General features: G+C 27.8%; 1 protein-coding gene across 1 annotated transcript in view; it reads left to right on the forward strand.

Annotated features, from left to right (window-relative positions):
* The first annotated feature begins 1,951 nt into the window (after window positions 1–1,951).
* GABA-B-R3 (gamma-aminobutyric acid type B receptor subunit 3) overlaps window positions 1,952–22,079 on the forward strand; it is a 38,591-nt gene continuing 18,463 nt past the window's right edge. Inside the window, exons 1-3 of the mRNA XM_088200113.1 lie at window positions 1,952–2,084; window positions 14,860–15,638; window positions 17,494–17,663. Coding sequence (XP_088056239.1) covers window positions 14,906–15,638; window positions 17,494–17,663 — 903 coding nt within the window. The 5' untranslated portion in view covers window positions 1,952–2,084; window positions 14,860–14,905. The remainder of the gene's footprint in view (window positions 2,085–14,859; window positions 15,639–17,493; window positions 17,664–22,079) is intronic.

Below are 22,079 nucleotides of genomic sequence, written 5' to 3' on the forward strand. Positions count from 1 at the left end.
ATTAATTATTTTGGCGTAAACACACATTTAAGCTAGGTTTACATTCGTTGAACGTTTGCTTATTTATATTATAATTTCGTTTACCTGATAATTTATATTAGTTTTATTTGTGATAAATCAGTATATTCGACAAATATTTGGAAAATAGGTTAATTTTCAATTAAGTTTCCGCTGATATATCAATGTGTTCTATCTATACAATACTCAATCATATGCTATCGATTCTAGAGAAATTATTATACGTACATATTTAAATCTTAGTATAAAAAACGACTTAGTAGAGTAATTTATAAATTATTTTGCCACTATGTATTAAAAGCGCAAATAATTTAAAACATAACTTCAGTTATTATCTATCAATGTTTAACATGAAAGGCTGAGAAAAAACATATGTTATTATGAATTTATTTATTTATTATAAATCTTCTGTAACAACATGACAAATAATTAATAATTAATCATTAAATTAGATCTCCTTGAAATTATATTAGAAAAATATTATCATATTTTTTTATATTTTATATCATTACACATAATGATATTTCTGATCTTTGTACTATTAGGTCGTCCAATTAATTTGTATAGCCATATTTTTAAAATTATATATTTTTAAAAACATAACATTTATCTTTAAGGGTTAATCGCAGCTATCTGTTTTGATTAATTATGGCCATCAATAACAGATAGCTGCTATTAGATTTAATCACAAGATATTTAGTTACACACATTCATAAATTGGAATTTCCGTAATGATAAATGGATTTTTACCAAAAAATATATTTTTAATTTATCGAGAATATATAATACATGTGGACACATTACATATATATTATACATTCATATATAGGGACAACTATTTGATCATGTCATCATATAATTAAATTATCTAGTCGAGCAAGCGCAACATTTAAGGAAATCAGCATTACGTTGGATAATAAGGTGATAATTAATTATTAACGCCAATTATCTAGATTGTAAGGCATTCATAATGGATTGCTGCTAAGAAATGTAAAGCAATAATACGCCAGATCAATTGAATTAAAGGTAGATAGATAAACTCAACTCGCATAGTTCTATTAAGGATTTTGTTAAATGTATGTTCAGGTATAGCTATCGAAATAAAATGAATAAATAATTACTGTAAATATAGTATTTTTAGAAATAGAAATTTACACTAACCTTAATTTAGCTGAATTAGTAAGGATCAGTAGTATTGATAGTTTTTTTTTTAATTAAAAGCAAATAAAATTAAAAAAAATATTATAACCGACATCAAATTAATGCTTTCGAGCTTTTTTATTGAATATATATCTTATATTAAAAACGATATTTATAACATATATTCTCTTTAAATTAAGGGCTTATATATTTTACAGCAAGTGATAAGTCGAGGAACAATTTTTATTTATTTATAAAATAATTAATAATTTGTTTATTTAATACTGATATTTTTATAAGGTATATATATATTATACATACCTTTTCAATAGATACAAAATTACTTTACATTTCATCGTGAATGACAAATATGTTCAACGAGTTTATAACACATAATAAGTTTGAAAGACGCCCCTTCGCTTGTTTGATTGAATTTTTGCAATGTGCTTCAGTTATGGATTTTTAATGAGTCTGGTAGCCTCGGAACGGACCCCTATTGTTCAGGTAAGATTTCGAGTGCACTTTGCCCTTAATAATTATTTTCCAGCGCACAGGGGCGCGCATCGTCGGCCCGCGGGCCAGTCGGGCACGACGCGTGTCACTCGGCGGACGCGCGAAAGCCTTCCCCGAAGGATGTGCTTTGTATATATTAGATAAAATAAAAATAAAATATAAACTTATTTAAAGTTAAGTAAAAATATAAAGGTACATAAAGTAACTTTTAGACATATCCTTGTGAAATAAATTAGCCAAAATAAAAAAAAAACAATAGTGTAGTCGATTATGTAGAAGTCTTTTCTCTCAATGTGATTCAATATTAATAAGATAATGACATAGTATATACTTAGGAAATGGAAGTGATAAAATATTCAAACAGCAAGAATGATCTTATATATTTAAGGCAATATCGAACTTCTTTAATTCATGTGAGTAAAAAAATAAATCAATTTTATGTATTAATATACATAATATATAAAATACCTATTTTATTTATATTATTTAAATAAATAATGAAAATTGCGTAATAAAATGTGCACTTAATTAATGATATTTACCTATAATTGTATATACCTATTAAAATGAAAAATTAATCTTTGTTCAATTAAATTGATAGTAAAATTATAAAACACATTTTTTTAATATTAAAATAATTAAGATAATTAAAATATTATTTATTTAATAAATATTATTTTATTTAAAAAATAATATAGGTGGTTTACTTCTTAATTTGTAACATCATAAAAACAATGAAATATTGCTGTATTGAAATATTAACTCAAAAATGTTGTGTTTCATAAAAAAAATGTTTTATTATTGCACTAAATTCATTATAATATTGCAACATATCTTTTATGGAAAAAAATATATGCTATTAACATAGTTGGTTAATAAATAATCTTCCTCAGGTTTAAAGCTAATAATAAAATATTTATTGTTTCATTTGCGTCTAACTTGATGTTATACTATAAATTTGCGGATAATTATATATATTAAATAATATTATTTTAATTGCGACTATCATTAATATTGACATATTGATGCTTTTTAGTGAGTATTTTCGATTCTGTAGTGTATCTAAAATATAAGGAATAAAAAAGTAGCAAGTCAATAAAATAAAAAATATTAAATTATCAACAATAAAAAATACATACAGTATTTTTCATATATATACATATATATAAAAAGATATATCAAAAGTTGTTTTGATTGGTTTGTTTTGTTAAAAGTTTCACTTAACGATGGTTGTTGACATTAATGGCAATGCTTTAACCATAATATGATGTTTTCAGTAATATATCAGTTTTTTTATTAAAAATATCAATCTAGCTATAATCCTGTTTTACTGATGATGTCCAATTAAATTTATTACCTGTATTGTATAATTTAAATCATTGGATAATACAAATATGAAATAACTTAGCTTAAGCTAATTTTTATTTTAATAATGGCTGCAATAGATTTAATTCGTAGAAAAGTGACTTAGATATTTAAGTTTATATTACTATTATAATATTGTATAAATATCATTAATCAGAAGCGCCAGATTAATAATTAAGTATTATAGAACATTTTTTTATTGATTCTTGCAGCCTTTTTCCGGGTTTTTAGGGAATGCCTATTTTTGCCTTTTTAAAGATTTACTACAGAACTTTAGTTTTGCATTATCTAAACCATTTTATTAAAAAAAATAGCACTATTGAGATATTGTTACAATATTGTATATTACTACTGTAGAAACTGCAGATATAATTAAGTTGTAATTATTAACTTTTTATTTTTTTATTGTTGCTTAATGTCCTAAATACATTTTAAAATATCATTTATTTTTTTTTCTTTCAAATGCTCCTGAAATGTTTTTTTACAAATTGGTCGCTTTTGATTATGTAGTAATATAGAACATTTATGTTGCAGCTAAATATTGCACAATATTTTATTCGATAAAATTGGGCTGGTTTTTCTCGGCCAGCTGATAGTTTGAGTAGGATTTGCTTCCATTTCTGCAGCCAAAACATCATCGTCTTTCTTTGCTAGTCTCCCTGGTCCAGAACTATATTTTTTTTAAAACTATCTTTGAAATTTGCAGATATCCAAGGAATCATCTATCATTTCACAAATGTTTTTAGTGGCTGTGTTTGCCAATTTTTTTTAAGGAAATTGATATAACATGCGATTTTATTTACTTGGTAACAATTCTGCCATCGTAAATTTTTTGGTCCAGTTTGTTTTTAAATAACGTAATGTAGAATAGAGATGTGCACCAACACAAATATAACAAGTGTAAACGGCCAAAACAATACTGACGTTATTTCGGGCTTAGTGACATTAATTATATTAATTATAATTTATTATTGCAGATTATAATCAATGGATGTCACTAGATATGGCTAGATTTATTCATTGAAATTATATATTATTCACTAATGCTGATCTCCCACAAGATAAAAATTATGTCAATATGGCAATCGAACCCAGGTCTTTCAGGTACTAGTCATCAACATATATCATTGGTCTATTGTTTTGGTTTAAAAATGAGCTTTTTTACTAAAAAAATTCTAGTTTTCGTAGCTACAATTTCATTATTTTAAAGACTTATCAAAAAAATATATATAAATATATAAATTAATGCAAATCCAGAGCGGTTTAAATTTAACTGGATTTATATTATAATAAAATATTAATGTCGAATAAAAACGTAATAAAACGTCAGATTTATATTAAGGCACATTTCGTATGATTATATTATTTTTTTATATTCACGTTTTCGCGGCCGGCGATATTATTATATAAAATGATAAATGATGTTATTTTTTTCGTTTTGCTCACTCTTTCTTTGTCTCTCATCTCTTCCCTCTAATATTTAGGGAAAGCTTTTAGGTGTCAAAACGGCGTTTTAAGGCTTTCTGCGGTTTTAACGCAAAACAGTACTTTCGTCTCGGCCGTACGTTCGCGAAACGTATACGAGTGTCTGAAATCATGACACCACCTGCTACAAATGTCTACATTCATATTCAAAACGCTTCGCGGGTATACATTATGTAACATTATTTGAAAACGGATATTGCAAAGTTTCATCGGTATATATCGATCAGATTTTGATCTTTTCAAAAAATATTAGAAAGCCTAAAAAATAATTTTCTACTTAAATGCATATCAACGAAGCGAATAAGATATGTTTTTATTCTGATATTTTATTATTGGATGTTATCTTCTATATGAACGAATGAGATTAGATTTTACGCAAATACGTCTCACATCAATAATTGTACAATTACAATCTCATGCATATTTAATCAACAACACAACCAGACGCAGAAACATTTCCAATGTTATGTCTTTTCTATAATCGTATTAAGCTACGTCTATTTTCAGCGGTGTAATAAAGTTACAACTAAATATATAGTACGTACTGTAAGTTCTTCGAAACGAATTGGTTTTGAAAGCGATTCAATTTGTAAACTTTATTCACGCGGCTAGACTAGTATTATTCACATCTTAAACATTTTATATTTTTGCGATTATTTTCGTAACGTTGTTTTTTCAGGTTCATATTTATCTGTAGTTAGTATATCTGGCGAATACGGTGGCTGCAACAGCACAACTAGTGTTTTTTCTCGATAAAAATGGCAAATCGAGAATTCTTATTTCATAGAGTATTTTTTTGTCAAAAATAAAATTTGTGCTAATATTGTAATTTTACAACCACTGAATTTATTTTATACCGCTGCATAAAAAGGTGGATCCGTACCATATGTTTAAAAATATGCATGGTTTTTTGGAAATTTTTAATTAGGTCTGAAGTATTTAAGTAAAAAATAATTGAAACAATCAGATGAGGAATGTAATTATCACATGCATACATTGCCGTAACAACCGTTATTAGTTTACCTCTTCCTAATGCGTTTGTACAAATTTGTTTTTCCCCTAAGGCTGATTATTTTATTATCCCTGTGTTGTACGGCGACAATTTAAATTTTATTTGCGTTAAAACGTTGGTGTAGTGAATATTTATTTTATTAAAAATAATATTTATTTATATTTTTTATTATTTATTTATATATGACCTGCACATATATTTATTTTAGTTAAAAATATTTTATTTTAACTAAAATAAATATATGTGCTAGTCATTTTTTAGTTAAGAATATTTATTTTAGTTAAAAAAAACCTTTACTTGGATCTGCTGACATTCCACGTAGTCCTTATAAATCTAATTTTAAACATACTGTAATTATCATTGATGTTTAAACATTTAAACATGCACATTACAATATTGATTAGTCGTCTGTGTCTGTGAAATAACGTCACAAAGTCAAAGTATGAATTTTGTAAAATTATATTACGGCAATTTTCTTTAAATAAACTTCGTTATATAACTTTTTTGAGTTTTCCCTGTTGGGCTGGCTCTTTTGACACGAAATTTTCCACTCCAGGATTCAATTGTTGGGACATTGTTATAGCGCCCTTAGTTGCAGGGTCGTATTTATATTTATTTTCGAATATGTATATATGTATTTCATATTATGTACAATTGTATAGATTATTAAGGTCTTATGTATGACCCGCACTTAGCATTCCAAAAACACACACACGAAAATGAAACACTAACCCCGGACCGCTTTTGCTTACACCCAAGAATTCATTAAAGCCATTAAGTTAAATCAGTCCGAGGCTTACACATAAGGGTTAACCCTCTTTCCTTGCGGTCTTTGCGAGAATCCACCATTGCTTTTGAATGGAATAACTAATGCTTTCTAAATCTACACTAATTTGAAACCTGATAATCCAAACGACAGACGTGGATCTATACACAATGGTCCAAAATTTGTAGATGCAATTATGTACAAATATTTTATTTTCAATTTTAATACATAGTGAACAGTCGATGTTATGGAAAATAATATTGTCATTTATAAAAATACGTTATGTTTAAAACCAGATAGATCTTATTTTTTTGTATATTAACTAATCGCCTACAGATAGACAGAAACAATTTGTTTTTGCAATTTAAAAAAAATTGTATGTAGTAAAATTTTTTTCAAACAAATATATTCTATATAGGACTTAGATTTGGTGCGTGTATAGCTAATTCTAAATTGTAAACCCTATAAACGCACACCAATCCATTATATTTATTCCCTTAACTTTTCATTGGTAGAATTAAAAGGTAATATGGGTCTAATTTAAGATACATATATAGACGAGATGAGTACCATTCCACATGAATTGACCTAGCTCTTTGTAGTCATCGCAGAAAACATCAGAGTGTCTAAAGCTTGACAACGAATCCGCATCTGTTCCAAAACTATGAAACATTTTCATTTAACACATTTATGTCGTTATTAAAGCAGCACTCTATATCAAATATGACAACTTGGTCTAATGCTTTTTGAAAGTCGGTGTAGACAAATTCGCCCTGAACTTTCGTATCGATGAATTTTATTACCGTCTTTAAGATTCATAAGTGACTATGAAATGACGTGAACAAAAACCATGTTCATGGTCTACTTAAGTCTGCTGACATGATATCAAACAGTTTAGCAAGCGGAAAAATAGTGGAAGCTGGTGTAAAGTTTTTCACTCTCTTAATTTTATTTAATTTAGTTAGTATTAATATGTTTACTATTGTTGGTGGCATTGTATCACGTACAAGTGACAGTGACCGCTGGAAATTACATTTTCCTACGGGCCTCGGGGTCTGACCCTTGTTGGTTGACCCTCGACGCTTCGAACCCCCTTTCAATTTCACTGTTCGCATCGAGACGGACACAAAAAACGCCGCAAAGCCTTTGAGCGAAAAGCTCAAATCGTGTAATGGTGACCTTTGATAACGCAAAATATTTCATTACGTCGCCAGGCATTTATACGATGTGTCTAGATTTAATTGAAATGTGTTCCACATTTAAAATATATAACCACTTAACAAGTTCTGCGTTAAAAATAAATAGTATATTATACAAAGAAAGCTTCGATTCTCTTTATTTGTTTTTTTTGTTAAGAGTTTACCTTTAACCCAATCGAAAAGCAATCGCATTGAATTGTATTTAAATATATTCCAGAAGGGTCTACTCACCAAAACTTTTGAGGACGCAGTAGGAATATTACAAGTAATTTAAATAAAAATATATTTTATTTACCACTAAAAGCGATATTACATAGAGCGACTCTTACTATTTCCGATATGAGACTTTATATCGAGTAACGTTAGTTTTATGTTTCCACTTCAGTCGGTAGTTTAAATAGAAGCCAAGGTACTTGACCAGGATATCGCTTTTTCAAGCAATGTTTAGTACACAGTGATTTTTATACATATATATATACAAAAGATATTTTTTAAACACGATGAAAATCATGATAGATTATATATGATGTAACAGTTTTATTTCTGATTTGATGCTGTAAATAAATCAAACACTTAAGAGGCATCTTTGCTGTTTTTTAGATTTGCCGAAACATACATATGTTAAATGGTAAATTTAAAAATAGTTTATGATTTTAAACCATCTAATGCAGTCATCAGATCAATATCACCTGTTTGTAATATTTTCTTGTTTTTGTAAAAATTAAGTTTTTTGTATTAAACTATCGCGCATAGTGTTTCTATGACTATTGGAACAACGTGTAAATGAATTTAGTAAAAACTGAAACTGATATTGTAATGTATGACTGAAATATGAGTTTTTGAATCTACCTAACCGGGTCCGGCACACTAGAGTAAATTACAGTAGTTGAGTACCAGCTCTTTGAGTGTCTTCTTTGATCCAATGTATTCGTCAAATTTATCCTCCAGAGAGTATCACATCTTTAGACCCCTAAAGTAAAAAGACTTTGAGTTCCAATTTAGATAGAGGTGGTGCATGAGTGGCTTTGTACACGAACATAAGATATTTTCCTAATGAAATTTTAGTACCCTATAATCGATGGAGAACACGTAAAATATATTCAAGTTATGTTTTTTTACGTTTATGTTTGAATCGCCTTTGTATATACGAATCCGCTTAAGCTAACGATAAAAATGCTACATAATTTACAAAACCAATGAACCCAAAAGAAAACCGAACTCTAATCTGGAATTGATTAATGCTAAATCGTAAAAGGATCCTTTGTCAAGAAAAGAAAACCCTTATTACGCATATGCTCCCAGGGTCAACGAGTATATATTATATTTAAATATGAAGTATTAAATATAAAATAGCTTTAATAAATTACGAAAATATTACATTTACAATTGAATTATTAATTTATATGAAAATACATGTTTTGATTTTTTCTTGTTTATCTAGTCACAATATTTTAACGATGACATGCTTCTGTAATTATACCCCTAGGGTTACATAAAAAATTCAACTTTCTGCGTTTTTCACTTTTCTCTTTCACGAACTCCTTAAATCAAAGTATATATGTATACATGTATATGTATAAATATATATTTATATAAATTTAAAATAAACACGTCGTTGAAAACTTTTTATTCGTTCGTTTCGAACAAAGCTTTTTTTTCAAACGTGAGCCAGGAAAACCGCGGAAAAATTTAATTGGGACAGTTTATGTTGAAATATGGGCGTTCGGTTTTATAGTGATTAATGACCAAATGGTTAGATAAATTTATGACCTATAAATAAGTACGTGTTTACAGCGAGGCAAATATTACTGGGTCGGAAATTGAGCGGATACCAGAATGGAAGTTGCCGCTGTTAAATTACCATCTCTATTTTATTGATAATTCAATTTTATCTTTATAATTACGATTTGAGAATTCTTAAAAAACATATTGTGACTTATATATAAGTATATAGATATACATTAATATATTTATTAGATAGAGCCAATAATTTTATATACAATATATTGAAGACTTTTCTAAATAGTTTTTTTTTTATTTTATTGCTTAAAATAGTATATACCTAATACAAAATATTTAGTTGTTACTACATTATCATGGGCCTTGACTAGTATTTGTTTTAAAAAATTTATTAGGAATTTTTTCGAGAAAAATGCAAAATCGAAAATTCTCATTTCACAAAATAAATCTTAGAGCCTTTTTTTTGTTAAAAATTAAATTTGTAAAATATTTTTAAACGTTTTAAAGGCTCTGCCATATGTTTAATGCTTTTTTGAAAGAAAAGTATTTTTTCAACTATTAATCAGATAATAAAAAACCGCTCTGCGTAGGAGTCGGCAGATTGCGAAAATGTATGAGGGCTTTCACAGAGTTACGCCATAAAATTTGTTTTTTTTTGTCGGTAAACCTAACCTTTTGTTTCTTCTTGTGTTCAGTGATAATTCTTGTTATTATTTATGTAGAACTACACAGGTCACTCGCATGCATATGCCTTACCAAATATTTAAAAATAATAATTTTATACAACACTAAATTATGTACATATATTATACAAATATTTATCACTTGATAACACATGAGACAGTATATTATATTTAACCAATTCTATATATATATATTGTTATATTTATATATTCTACATCAAAACTCGAAACATCATCTCCCAACAGTAAAAAGAAAGCAAGATAGAAAAAATCTATTCGCGTGTGAATAAAGTGGCGGGTCTTTCGATACATATAAATATTTTAAATCCCAAAAGCTCCATTCGAATGTATTACGAATTGACTGAAGAATCTGGAACCCCTTGAGGGGTCGAAGGTGTGTCGTGTAAGGCTTTGATAAACCGTGATATGCATACGTTTCGATCGACCGTTTTGTTAAGAATGTGTCGTTTTTAAAAAAAAACACCCCAGAGAGACCCTTGTTGAATATTTATCACTAAAAAGACTCAATACGCTGCTTTATTATATTACAAAATATTCGAAAAACGTAAGTTACGACGCATTATAATAAAATTTCAGGCGCTGAAAATTCGCACTCAGATGTCCATTAATGGTCGGGCGTAAAAGTTGAACGCTTGAAAGTTGGAAGCGTCAAACTTGGGCTGTTTAATTTTTAGTGGCACTTTTAATATCACACCGGGGTTTGGTCACTAAGCTTTTAGTAATCTAATATAGCTATAAATTAATTTTCAGATGAAAATATTATAATAAAAATCTTTTGCAGGTTTGTTTCATGCATCTGATATAAATTATTAGAACAGTTATATTAAATAGAGAATTGTTTTACTTGATTAAAAAAATATTGTAATATATTTTTATTTAAAATTACTGAAAATCATTACATTGTAATAAAAGTCATACTGAATGGCCGCATTAATACGTAATTTAATCTAGTCGTTAAATTGAGACCGTTAATAGCAAGCAGATTTTCCGTATAATTTTTCACGAATGAAAAAGCAATTAGCGATTTTAGTAACCCCCGGAGCTTTGAAAGCAGTTTTAATGAATCTGACGACACTTGATAATAAATGCCGCAATTTACCTTTTAATTGCACTCAATCTACCTGCAGTTTTCCTTTATGCAAACATAATAAAAAATAATGTTATAACATTACATTTTATTATTTCTAATTAACCCACTGAGATAAAATTTAGATACACCTATTCATAGAGTGATATATTTTGTGTTTTAAGTTTACATTGTACCGTGTTGCCTGAACACAGTGTAAATACAATGTATGTCAATATGTGCATACATAATCCCTTCACAATGCTTTGTGATATAGAGAGCATATTATCTTTACAATAGTTTGAAAGCATGCGTATGTAGCATAAAGAAACTAATTAAGTTATGGTTACTTAACATACATATTTTAGGGATTATATAATATATTAAAATTAATTAAAAGTTATGATATTAAAATACAATTTTAAGCTTCGAATGAAATTAAGAATTTGCGTAAAAAGTGCTCATGATATTATAAAGATTTTTCAGGAAATGTTTTGTCATTTTTTTAAGGCTATTGTGATGATATTTTTCTGTAAAAAATTTGATTATGTTTTTTAAAGTAGGTCAAACTGTGTACCTAGAAAATTAATGAATGAAGATAGGCCTTGCACTTTATAGCAAAAAATACATTAAATAGACATCTTGTAGCTTATCTAAATATTATTAAAATCAATAATGCTCACACGTTTGACAGATTTCAAAGATTTGAATCTGTTTTAATAAATAACTTATATTATTCTAATATATCTACTAGCTCCAATGTAGAATTGTATCATTTGAAAAGAATTTCCTATTGATAAAAAAATATAATAGTATAACTAAAACCTAATTATAATTATCATTTAGGAACTTTTCATATTAAATAACGCATAATATATATATAAAATATGTTCTTAAGAATATTTTGGTTAGCTTCACATAAATAAAAATGTTTGCTTGAAAGCGGATAATTTATTACTCATATATGAAAAGTATATATTTTATTATTTTGTACACAAACTTTTAATTTAAATTTAATATAACATGATTAAAAATTGTGTAGTAATAAAAACGGTCTTTTTTATATACACCTGTTATTTCCTCTAATTTAATAATTATTATCAAACTCTTACGAAAGAGAAATGTTCATCTCATAATTAATTACTTACGGCTTCTTATCAAGACGAATATATTCTTGCGCCCCTTAAACTAAACATCTTTTTAATTACTTTTAAAACGTTTGTGGAAAGCATCAATAAGAAATGAAGTTAATTAACTATTATACATCACTCCGAATAAGTATCGGTACCAAATTTCTTGATAGGAAATTAATCATGTTTCCCTATGTGAGATTTGGTCGCTAAATTAACCGGTTTTCCTTTGACTTTCTATTGTTTTGGAAATTGTCTTCCATATATTTTCCGGCAATTACCGTGAAATATTACACTAATAATAATGCCCGTGCACGCGCGTTTTATTTATTATTTAATAATACGAGGTAATATGAGATATGAGTATTCGGGTACAGAAGGGCTGTTAAATAACAAATACGAAAGCTGTACATAACGTGTATTTTTTTATTAAATAAAAAACAAAACGAAGCGAATATCAAAATAATAATTTGATTTTTACTTCTCGTTCATAAAAATCAAATAAAATATCGCACAGCGCTTGGTCGCATTGAATGAGAGGCTGTGTTGTTTTTAACCGTGATACGTAAGTGGAGTTCAAATGGGAAATTAACAAAGGGTTTTTCCCTTAACGGTGTACGGTTTCTCGTTCTGTTTCGTTAGGAATTCATAACATTCCCCGTTTAATTGCTTTTTAGCTCACCTGCGCCGTAACGGTTGTTTACAAAATTTGGCTTCACGATGAATTCATATATTGGGTTATTTTAAATAAAAATATTAATAGGCGAAGTATTGATTACTATTTTAAAAAAAGCTGCAACATTTTCCATAAATGCTGTTCATATTTAGCTACATCTATCAAAACTTGGTTAATTTAGAACTAATAGAATTTCATCTACTTCTGAATTTGATATCAAAATGATTTTTTTTAAAGTGAAGTAATACAAAAAATAGTATTTAATAGACTATTTTAAAACCAAATTTTAATTATATCAACATCACAATTATTTTCATAGTTAATTGATATTTGTATGTATGTATGTTTGCGGAAACTGTTATTTCTGCGTTCTATATAATATATTTAGCAAATTTAATTGCATACGCCATCTTTAACTTACAGGTTGTTTTAACTGTTTTTTGACAGCAAACGGTGAAGGTTTTTCTCGTCTTTAAAAACTATGCCGTTAAAATGGTGAAAGTAATTTAAGTTATTCTGTATTTTCTATTCCTTCAGGAAAATACATACGACAGGCGACATCCTTTGAGAAAACTTTAATTACTTTTTTAGTTCCTTAAGTTTAAACTTCAAGAATGATGTTTTCTAACTTTGTAAAAAATCGGTTCAAAATTTACGTTTAAATTGTAAATATAAATACATATACGTCTTATAACAAATTAAAAACATTAGCAAGAAGCAATATATTTATGTATATGAGAAAATCTATCTAGTGGCAAATATACGAGCGACAATTTCCCTGTCGTTACACCCTCGAGTTCCCTTGGGTGTTGAGATCCTCGCTCTTGATTGCCAACTATTCAGTATAAAATCTCACAAACATATTTATATAATAATCCTCGGCGCTCGAGATAACTCCCACGCTTTCTGTTTGACTTTTGCTTCTTTTATTGTTGTTATAAAAACTGTATTTATCTTTCTACTATTGACGCATACTCCCCACGGACACAGTCTATGTTTTATTTTGTCGTTCCACCCAGATAATTAACTTAAAACTTTTATTCTGGTATGTGACAATTTAAACAAATATATTTTTATTCTCTGATTTAGCGTATATCTCCTTTATAGCGGGCACTTAGTATAAAAATTCCATACGAGTACAAGCTGTGCTCGCTTTTATGTTAGTTTCATGATTAAACGTTCCGGGTATATAGGATTATATAACTTCTTGACGATTACTACATTATAAAATCTTATTTGAACAATAAAAACATATTGCGTCATTAAACATATAATTAAATGATTTTATTTTATTTATTAAGTAAACATAACATATACATATATGGCGAAGCTTTTGTGACTATCATATAAATATAATATATAATATATATATATATGTACATATTTTGAAATCTCGGGATTATATCAAAAATTTAATTTTAGAGCATAATAAATAATAATTTTATTAATATTAAGAAAAAGATCTTTGTTATTTTATTTATATTTTTATAAAGACACTGTCGTTTTATTTATATTTTTATTATATTTGACTTGAAAAGAAGTTTTATGCTTTTCACTTGAACGATCAAAGGGTCAAGTGAGCGCAAGAAAATTGGGACACGTTAAAATTAAGTGAACTGTCTTAGAGATATTTTTGCGTTGTTTTTTTTATGATTTTTGAACAATAAGTACATATATTATAAAACTCACATAGTATTACAAATATTATATTACGAAAAAAATGTATTTTTATTGAATAAAAGTTTGCCATAAACAACAAATATAATCGAGCCGAACATCATTGAACACTCGGCTTTGCAAGGTTTCAAAAACCCCCTTCAAAAACCCTCTTAAAAAACAAGCCAGGTTTCTTTGAGGTATGAGATATTTTTAAAGACAAAAAGAGTGAATTTCAAAATTTTACATCGCGCACTTTTATATCGCACAAAAGAACTTGTTTGTCAAGAGAAAGAGAAGTCTTCAAGTTATACTTAAAGTGAGATATTGTCCCCTATGCGTTTAATAATAATAATAATATTAAATCTCGTTTATTTTTTGTCTTTCAGATGTCTTCAATAGCCTTCTGAAGACGGACGATCGCAGGCGACTGGCATGAGCCCTAAAGAGATCCGCAAGAACGTTCCTAGTGTCTTCCTATCTCCTTTCATCCCTTTTAATCATGTATTGTCATCTCGGATTATTTTCGCTCCTTCGATGCTTGCAGCAGAGTCTGCAAATAAACTTCCGAGGCGACTCGAGGGGGATAAGCTCAAAAGCAATCTTAGCTATAGATGTTTGACTTTAAAAATTACTAAATTGTTCAGAACTTTATATATCTATATTTTCGTATATTTGCTTTGTTTACAATCAAACGTGACGGAGTGCGCCCTAGAGGGCCAAGTTTACAGGGAACAATCCGATAGTTTTATATCGTATAAGAATCTGTCTTATGAAACGTTCGTGCCAAATTTTAATTTCATAAAAGACAACCCGCTGACTTACGCCAGCCTGATTCGCAAACACGATCAAGTCAAACGAAATGTGTTTAATAATAAAAAAACAAAGTTGATATCGACGTACGAAGCCAAACGAAAGCGGAAAGTTTCAAGATATTGGCTGTATGATAGTTATAGTTCGTTGGGTCATAAGAGGAACGGCACTTTCGCGGAGCTTATCAAAGCTTCGAAATCTGAAAGGAGCGAATTACGTCAAGTAAAGAGATTTAATCGTTTAATAAGATCGACAGAGGATGGCGAAACACTGCAAAAATATATAACAGACGGCAATCACACTTCCGAACGGAAAGCTCCGACCGACTCGAAGAGAAAAGCTCGAGATGGAAAGGGTAAGTTATTTTTGTCTGTTTGAGTAGTTCTCTTTTTCCTCGCGATAAAACAAAGAACACGTATATTCTCTGGTCTGACCTTAGTACAGGTGCTATTTTTTTTCTCTAAAAAAAGGCAAATAAAGTGAGTTGAAGCGGAAATATATAAGGTTCATATGTATACATTTATGTGATCGATCATCACGTCTAAAGCATCTTTCATATAATTTAAAATAAATCAAAAACACTACTCACAGTGTGAAAGAGAGGCTTGTTAGTAAAATTTTATCGTACAATTCTTTCGCTTTAACGAAATAAATTAAAAAGACTAATGCAATCAATGTCGCGAGCGGAAATCTTCGCCTGCACAGAGAGAGGAAAGAAATTATAAAAGGAAAAAGTCGCGTAACCTTTAACCTCTTTCCATCGTAGAGGTAACGAAGTTTAAACCGCGAAGATTACACTTGCCGTTTTCAGCAGCCGATACATGATGTATTTTCGCTATGCAAATTCGATGGAAATCAAATACGAAACTTATTCGCATCTCGTTCCAAATGCGACTATTTTATTTATTTTTGTATTTAATATTTGGATTTATAAATTATTAATAATTTCAATTAGTTGGGATTATGCACTCTCTGAGGAAGTTGATTTAACATGAATTTATATTTTATTCAACTAAGCTATGCTTTAAAAAATATGTAATTGTAAGTTAGATATAACATGAACAAATTTAAAAATAACTCTAAGTGTTTAAATTTAATTAACGCATTAAATATTAATATCAATAATATTTTTCAGCTTGAAAAGCATTGTTTTTAAATAAAATATTTATATGGCAATTTATTTTACCAATATTTATGGATGTAGTTTTATAAAGAGCTTTTAACCGCATTAGTTAATTTCAATTACTAATGCCAAAATGATGGTATAAAATAAATTTAAGTGCTTTAAAATAAATATAATATAACAATTATATTTTTTTAATTAATTTATTAGATAATATTATATGTATTAAACTGTGTGAAGGATTTTAACCACTTTTATCTTACTCACAATACTAATTAACGCACCCAAAAATATTGCTATCTTTACTATTTGTTTTGATACAAACTTTATAAACTTCGTGGGTTTTTAAGTTATAAAATAATATAATTTTGTTTACTTCTTTAATTAAATTACACGGTACAAAAAATTGTTTTGCTACGAAACACAAAATTTGGCATTGTTTTTTTTTTATTTTTTACGACGTAGATTTTATTTTATTTTATTTTTATTAATAAAAAATGTTTTTATTGGTTATATTATTATTTAATATATGGTATAGTATATGTTTCACTGATTTAAAACTAAGATTTAGGATGATTATGAATATTTAAAAAAATGTGATTTTAATTTTATTCATAATTAATTTTAATGTACTATTTTATTAGTATAAAATAATTTAAACTAGTTGTTTTGGTTTTATATATACTTTGAATTAAACTTAAATATAAACCATTAGCAAATAAAAAGCTTAACATATTTTAAACACCTCTCTACATTACACACATTTTTATAAAATTAATAAAAACTTAAACCAGACTACGTGGAGAGACTATGACTATGACTATAATAATTCAAGGGATCAACTTTACAGTACCATTTTTATATTTCATATAAATATTTAATTAAATTCATCACTTATTGCATAGATATCACTTATATTTTAACCTATTAATACACATGATCACATTTTTATGTCTATTAAATGACATTCATATATCAACCAATTTCGCGTATTTATTAATTAATTTAAAACTAGTTCAATAATACTATATATAATATGAACCTAAACTAAATTTTGTAAATAATACATGTATGATGTGTTTACCAGGCAACGGCAGGCGAGTATCGCTTTTGGGTTTATTCGAATTAAGCACCAGATGGGGCGAGAGACCTGAAGGGCATTCTGAACTGGCAGCAGCTAGACTTGCAGTCCGACACGTGAACCAACGAAGAATTCTGCCTGGATATTACCTTCACCTGCTCACCAACGACACCAAGGTATTAAGTTCTGATTGTCTCACTATAATATTCATAACGTAAAGCGTGGTATTTCAAATGCAGAGGCATTTCTTGACTTTGAGCAGTAAGTTAAGTCTAGCCAAAGTTTATTTTTATCTAACCTTTTATTGTTATTGTGCTTATGTTAGTAGTATATTATTATTTCTCAGCAATAAATGAGTATTTTAAGAAAAAAAACATTTAAACGTTACTCACTTACTCGTAGTAGACTAACGTCATTATGAGCGAATTACATATATTTTATAAAAGCTTCCAACTATTTAGGTATTATTTATATCTCTGGTGTCATGTTTCAGGAACAGTCGATATATGTAACCATAAAAATATATAGAGTAAAAGTAATAATACGATACAGAGTAAGAATTAAAATAAAATTAATTATTTTAAATTATTAAGCTTTATATTATTTATAACTATTTACTAGGGACTGGAGCTACCGAAAATTTAATGTATGTCTAAGCATTTAATGTTTATACTTAACTTTAACTTTGGACTATTTATATTTACTGATTTTGGAGACGAAATTATTAATTAATTCAAATGACTTAGGGGTTAATAAAAAAAATAATTAATACCTTAATTCCATACCGAGCAAGTGTATATTATTATAAGTCTAATCAGCTGTTTATATATTGTAGTAAAATTACATTTATTCCGTGATAATACATATCTTATGTTAAATATTGGTTTTAGGGTCTCAGTGGCAGCAGGCCTTTTGCAGCTAATTTCTGTGATACGTTTAGAAAATTGAAGCTTCTCAAATGTATACTTATTATACATTTGACGTTTGCCTTTATTTAATGCATGTTCTTTTTTTAACTTTTAAGAGGTTAGTAAAGATTATTTGTTAGCTGTAAAAAATATTTCTCGAGTTTTAATTTTCCATTTAATAAAACATATGTTTTGTCAGCAATTTTATGATTTAATTTTAGTTTATTTAAGACTGTATTATTTCTGTGTTGTCAGCGTACATTAATCAGTATTTTTTTTAAATAAGAACGTCATAAGGACGGAATAGCGCAGTCCGTATCGTTTCAGACTAGTAACTTTTGAGGTTTAGGGTTCGAGCCCCGGTAGTGACAATCGAATTTTTATTTATAAAAAAAATGCGTGATTATTAAAAACTGTCTCTAATAGCAATGACATTTATTGATTGAATATTATATTACAGATACTAATTTATAATTAATAAAATAAATGTCACAGATTCCCAGACTTTCAGTGTTTTGGTTAATACTTTTAAGTATTTAAAATGTCTGATTGGCTAACCTAGTTGGTATTATACAAATTTACTCCGTTGTAATGCATTGTGCATACCCCAGGTAGAATTTTACGCGGTATCGAGAGTTCAATACTTAGCAAAACAACATAGAATAGTGACATACTTTGCACATCGTGGCACATAAAAAAATCTTTCTATTTTTTTTTATTGGCTCTACAACCCAAGATGGGTCTTTGCCTTCTTTTTTTTGGTTTTGTAATCCGTTTTTTATTATTCGGATAGCGAAGTGTTTAACTTGTATATAAATACATACGTTTTTTGCACAACATAAGTGACTATTTGTCGTGAATTATTATTATTATTACGTATTAAATTATGACATATGAATAAATATTCAGTTTACTTTATTTATTTTTCTTTGGAGGCGTACATAAAATAGGTCAGGAACATAAACAAATTATAAGACAATCTATTTTCATACACAATACAAAAAAATATTGTAAGTAAAATTACTTATTTATAAAAAAAATGATTACTAATTTTAAATAAAAAATATACGATTTACGTATATAAAAAAAGCTTAGACATTTATCTAAATCCTATTTGTTTTTCCGTAATTCGCAATACAGAATTACATTTTTTATCGCTATTCTACGGCTCAATATCGTATCAAATTTTATTTCCCAAATAAATTCTGTCCAAATGCCGTCTAATTTCAATCGTCTATAAAAGTTTCGCCCCGAAAGTGTATATAATATTATATGTAAGCTCAGAATTAGGACTAATTTGATACAATAACGTATCGAGAGAGTGCCTCAATTCCGAATACCTTTTAGTATGATTGAGTTCAGCTTAGAAGTTTTTCCCCGGTTGATACTTAACGTTTTTCTCAATTCGCCCAATCCAGCATTTCATCCAAACAAAATCCAATTATAAGACAAACTGTATTTATGTATATCCATTTAATAAATGCAACTCATGGTGGAAGCAAATAATGTTATCATATTATGATTGTGATAAACTCGAATATTTTAACTTACACCCTCAACTTGAAAGCACTTCCGAACCTGGAGTGTGTCTGTCCCTAATGTATCCGAGTTTTTGGGTACTAAAAATATTATAGCGCCCAGTGTTATGTTTCTCATTATTAATTTAATAAAAGTTGTAATATTATAATTTTTGTTTGTATATCCAATTCTACGAGTGTTGTTTAACGAAAGCAATTATTATACATTTTTAATAAGTCGTGCATATGTTGATATAAATAAATAAAAATTACAAACCTCAAATTATACAATATTTTATAATTAAACTTAATGAGCGGTTCGTGACGTTTTCATGCATTGCTTCAAAAAGTTGCTACAAACAAATGTTCGTCGTCCTGGACCCTTCAATTAAATTTGTGGAAGCTTTTTCCCCATTTTTTATTATATTAGAATATAAAAAATATCTTTATTGCTGCAAGTATAGTAACAAAGATAAGCGTGTACTTTTGGACAGAAATAAAACTTATCTCTGACATATCGCCGAAGGCGTTCGACGCCGAGACAATTTAACGTTTAATTTTCGTTCTGTCTTTGACATTGTAGAGTATAAAATTATGTTTTATTACTTATTAAAAATATTAAAAGCGAAGTACAATTTCCTTGTAATAATTTCAGCGTACACAACGATTTAATTAAGTTACTAAATTTACTAGCATGAAATAAGTGTACTTAAAAACGAATAATCGTATCATATATATTTTTACATCAAAGTTATATATGATATTTGATAATATTGTTATTGCTATTCTTATAATAGCGCTGAAACATAACAAGCTTGAACTCAAAGTATACCAACAGCGTACAATATTTTTAGACAATCAAAATCTGGGAATAGAATATATTTTTAATAATATTAAAATTAATTATATTTAATATATTAATATGAAGATCCCGAGATAAAAACAGGTGTAGATATTTTTAAATCAGCCTATATTTTTATCATTTCTAACAGAAATACAAAGTTTATGATAGATATTATTAAAAATTTGAAAAAATAGTTCTAAACCATAATTTAATAAATAAATTATAAAGACTTTTATTATATGTTGTCGATAAATAAATTCACTAATTAACTAATTTGTATTTTTTAAATTCATGAAACATATTTTACTCTTGTTGTAATTTTCTAAATTAAAAAAATCAAGCGCAAGCCTACAGAGCCAAATGTCAAAATACATTGAGATCAAAACTTATTACCTTCCTAGTTTAATACATTCTTGCCATTATGAAACAACGTGAGTGAATTCATTCGAAAGTCTAGTGGATAATATAACACAGTTCTGACTATAATATTAGTTAGCATGGTCTTGCTTGGGCGCTTTATATAATTTTCATTAAAAATTAACTTCTGCAGCTCGAACCGGAATTATTATTATTTTTAATAGTAAAATTAGTTATATTTTAGATTATAATTTCGATTTTTAAAATTACGAAAAACTTTACGCTGTTTTTTGTTATAATATATGCTGAAATATAATATTATATATAATTAGCTGCAAATTGTTGTAAATTTATGAATTTAAAAGTCATTTTTGTACCAAAATCTGTTTGGGTTATTTACACATTGCTAACATTTTTAAGTTTCACTACAAAATATATCAGCAGAGAATATTATCATAAACCTTAATGCATTTAAAGGCCCTGTGCACAAATCTATTGTTTTCTGTGCCATAGAATTCTTGCGCCTGCTGTTTTTCAACACCTAACGCTCTTGAAGTTTTTAAAATCCTGCAGTTTATTTAGAAATATATTTATAAAAACATATTTATTAATTTGTTAAAATGGGACACCACCGTGGAAAACCTTTTAACAGCTTAAGTCACAAAGTACCTGTCATAAATCAGAAAAAAAATATCAGTGGCCTTAAGAAAAGATAACGCATGAATTAGGGTTTGCCTTCTTAATGGTTATTTTCAATTATATAATTGGTCAATCCACTGAAAACGGTCGGACAAAAAAAATCTTATGAATATAAATACGACCAAGAAATCACTTTTAAGAGACTTTCTCTATTGACATTCATACTGAACATTTACTTTGGAATTAAATGCATCATATCTTCAAAATTTATAAACAAATTTGTTAATAAGCATATATTATTGAAACCAAAATAGAGGCCGGAAAATC

The sequence above is a fragment of the Plectrocnemia conspersa genome, unplaced genomic scaffold (assembly GCF_051122295.1).
Source record: "Plectrocnemia conspersa isolate PC_06_02 unplaced genomic scaffold, ASM5112229v1 ptg000012l, whole genome shotgun sequence".
Lineage (NCBI taxonomy): Eukaryota > Metazoa > Arthropoda > Insecta > Trichoptera > Polycentropodidae > Plectrocnemia > Plectrocnemia conspersa.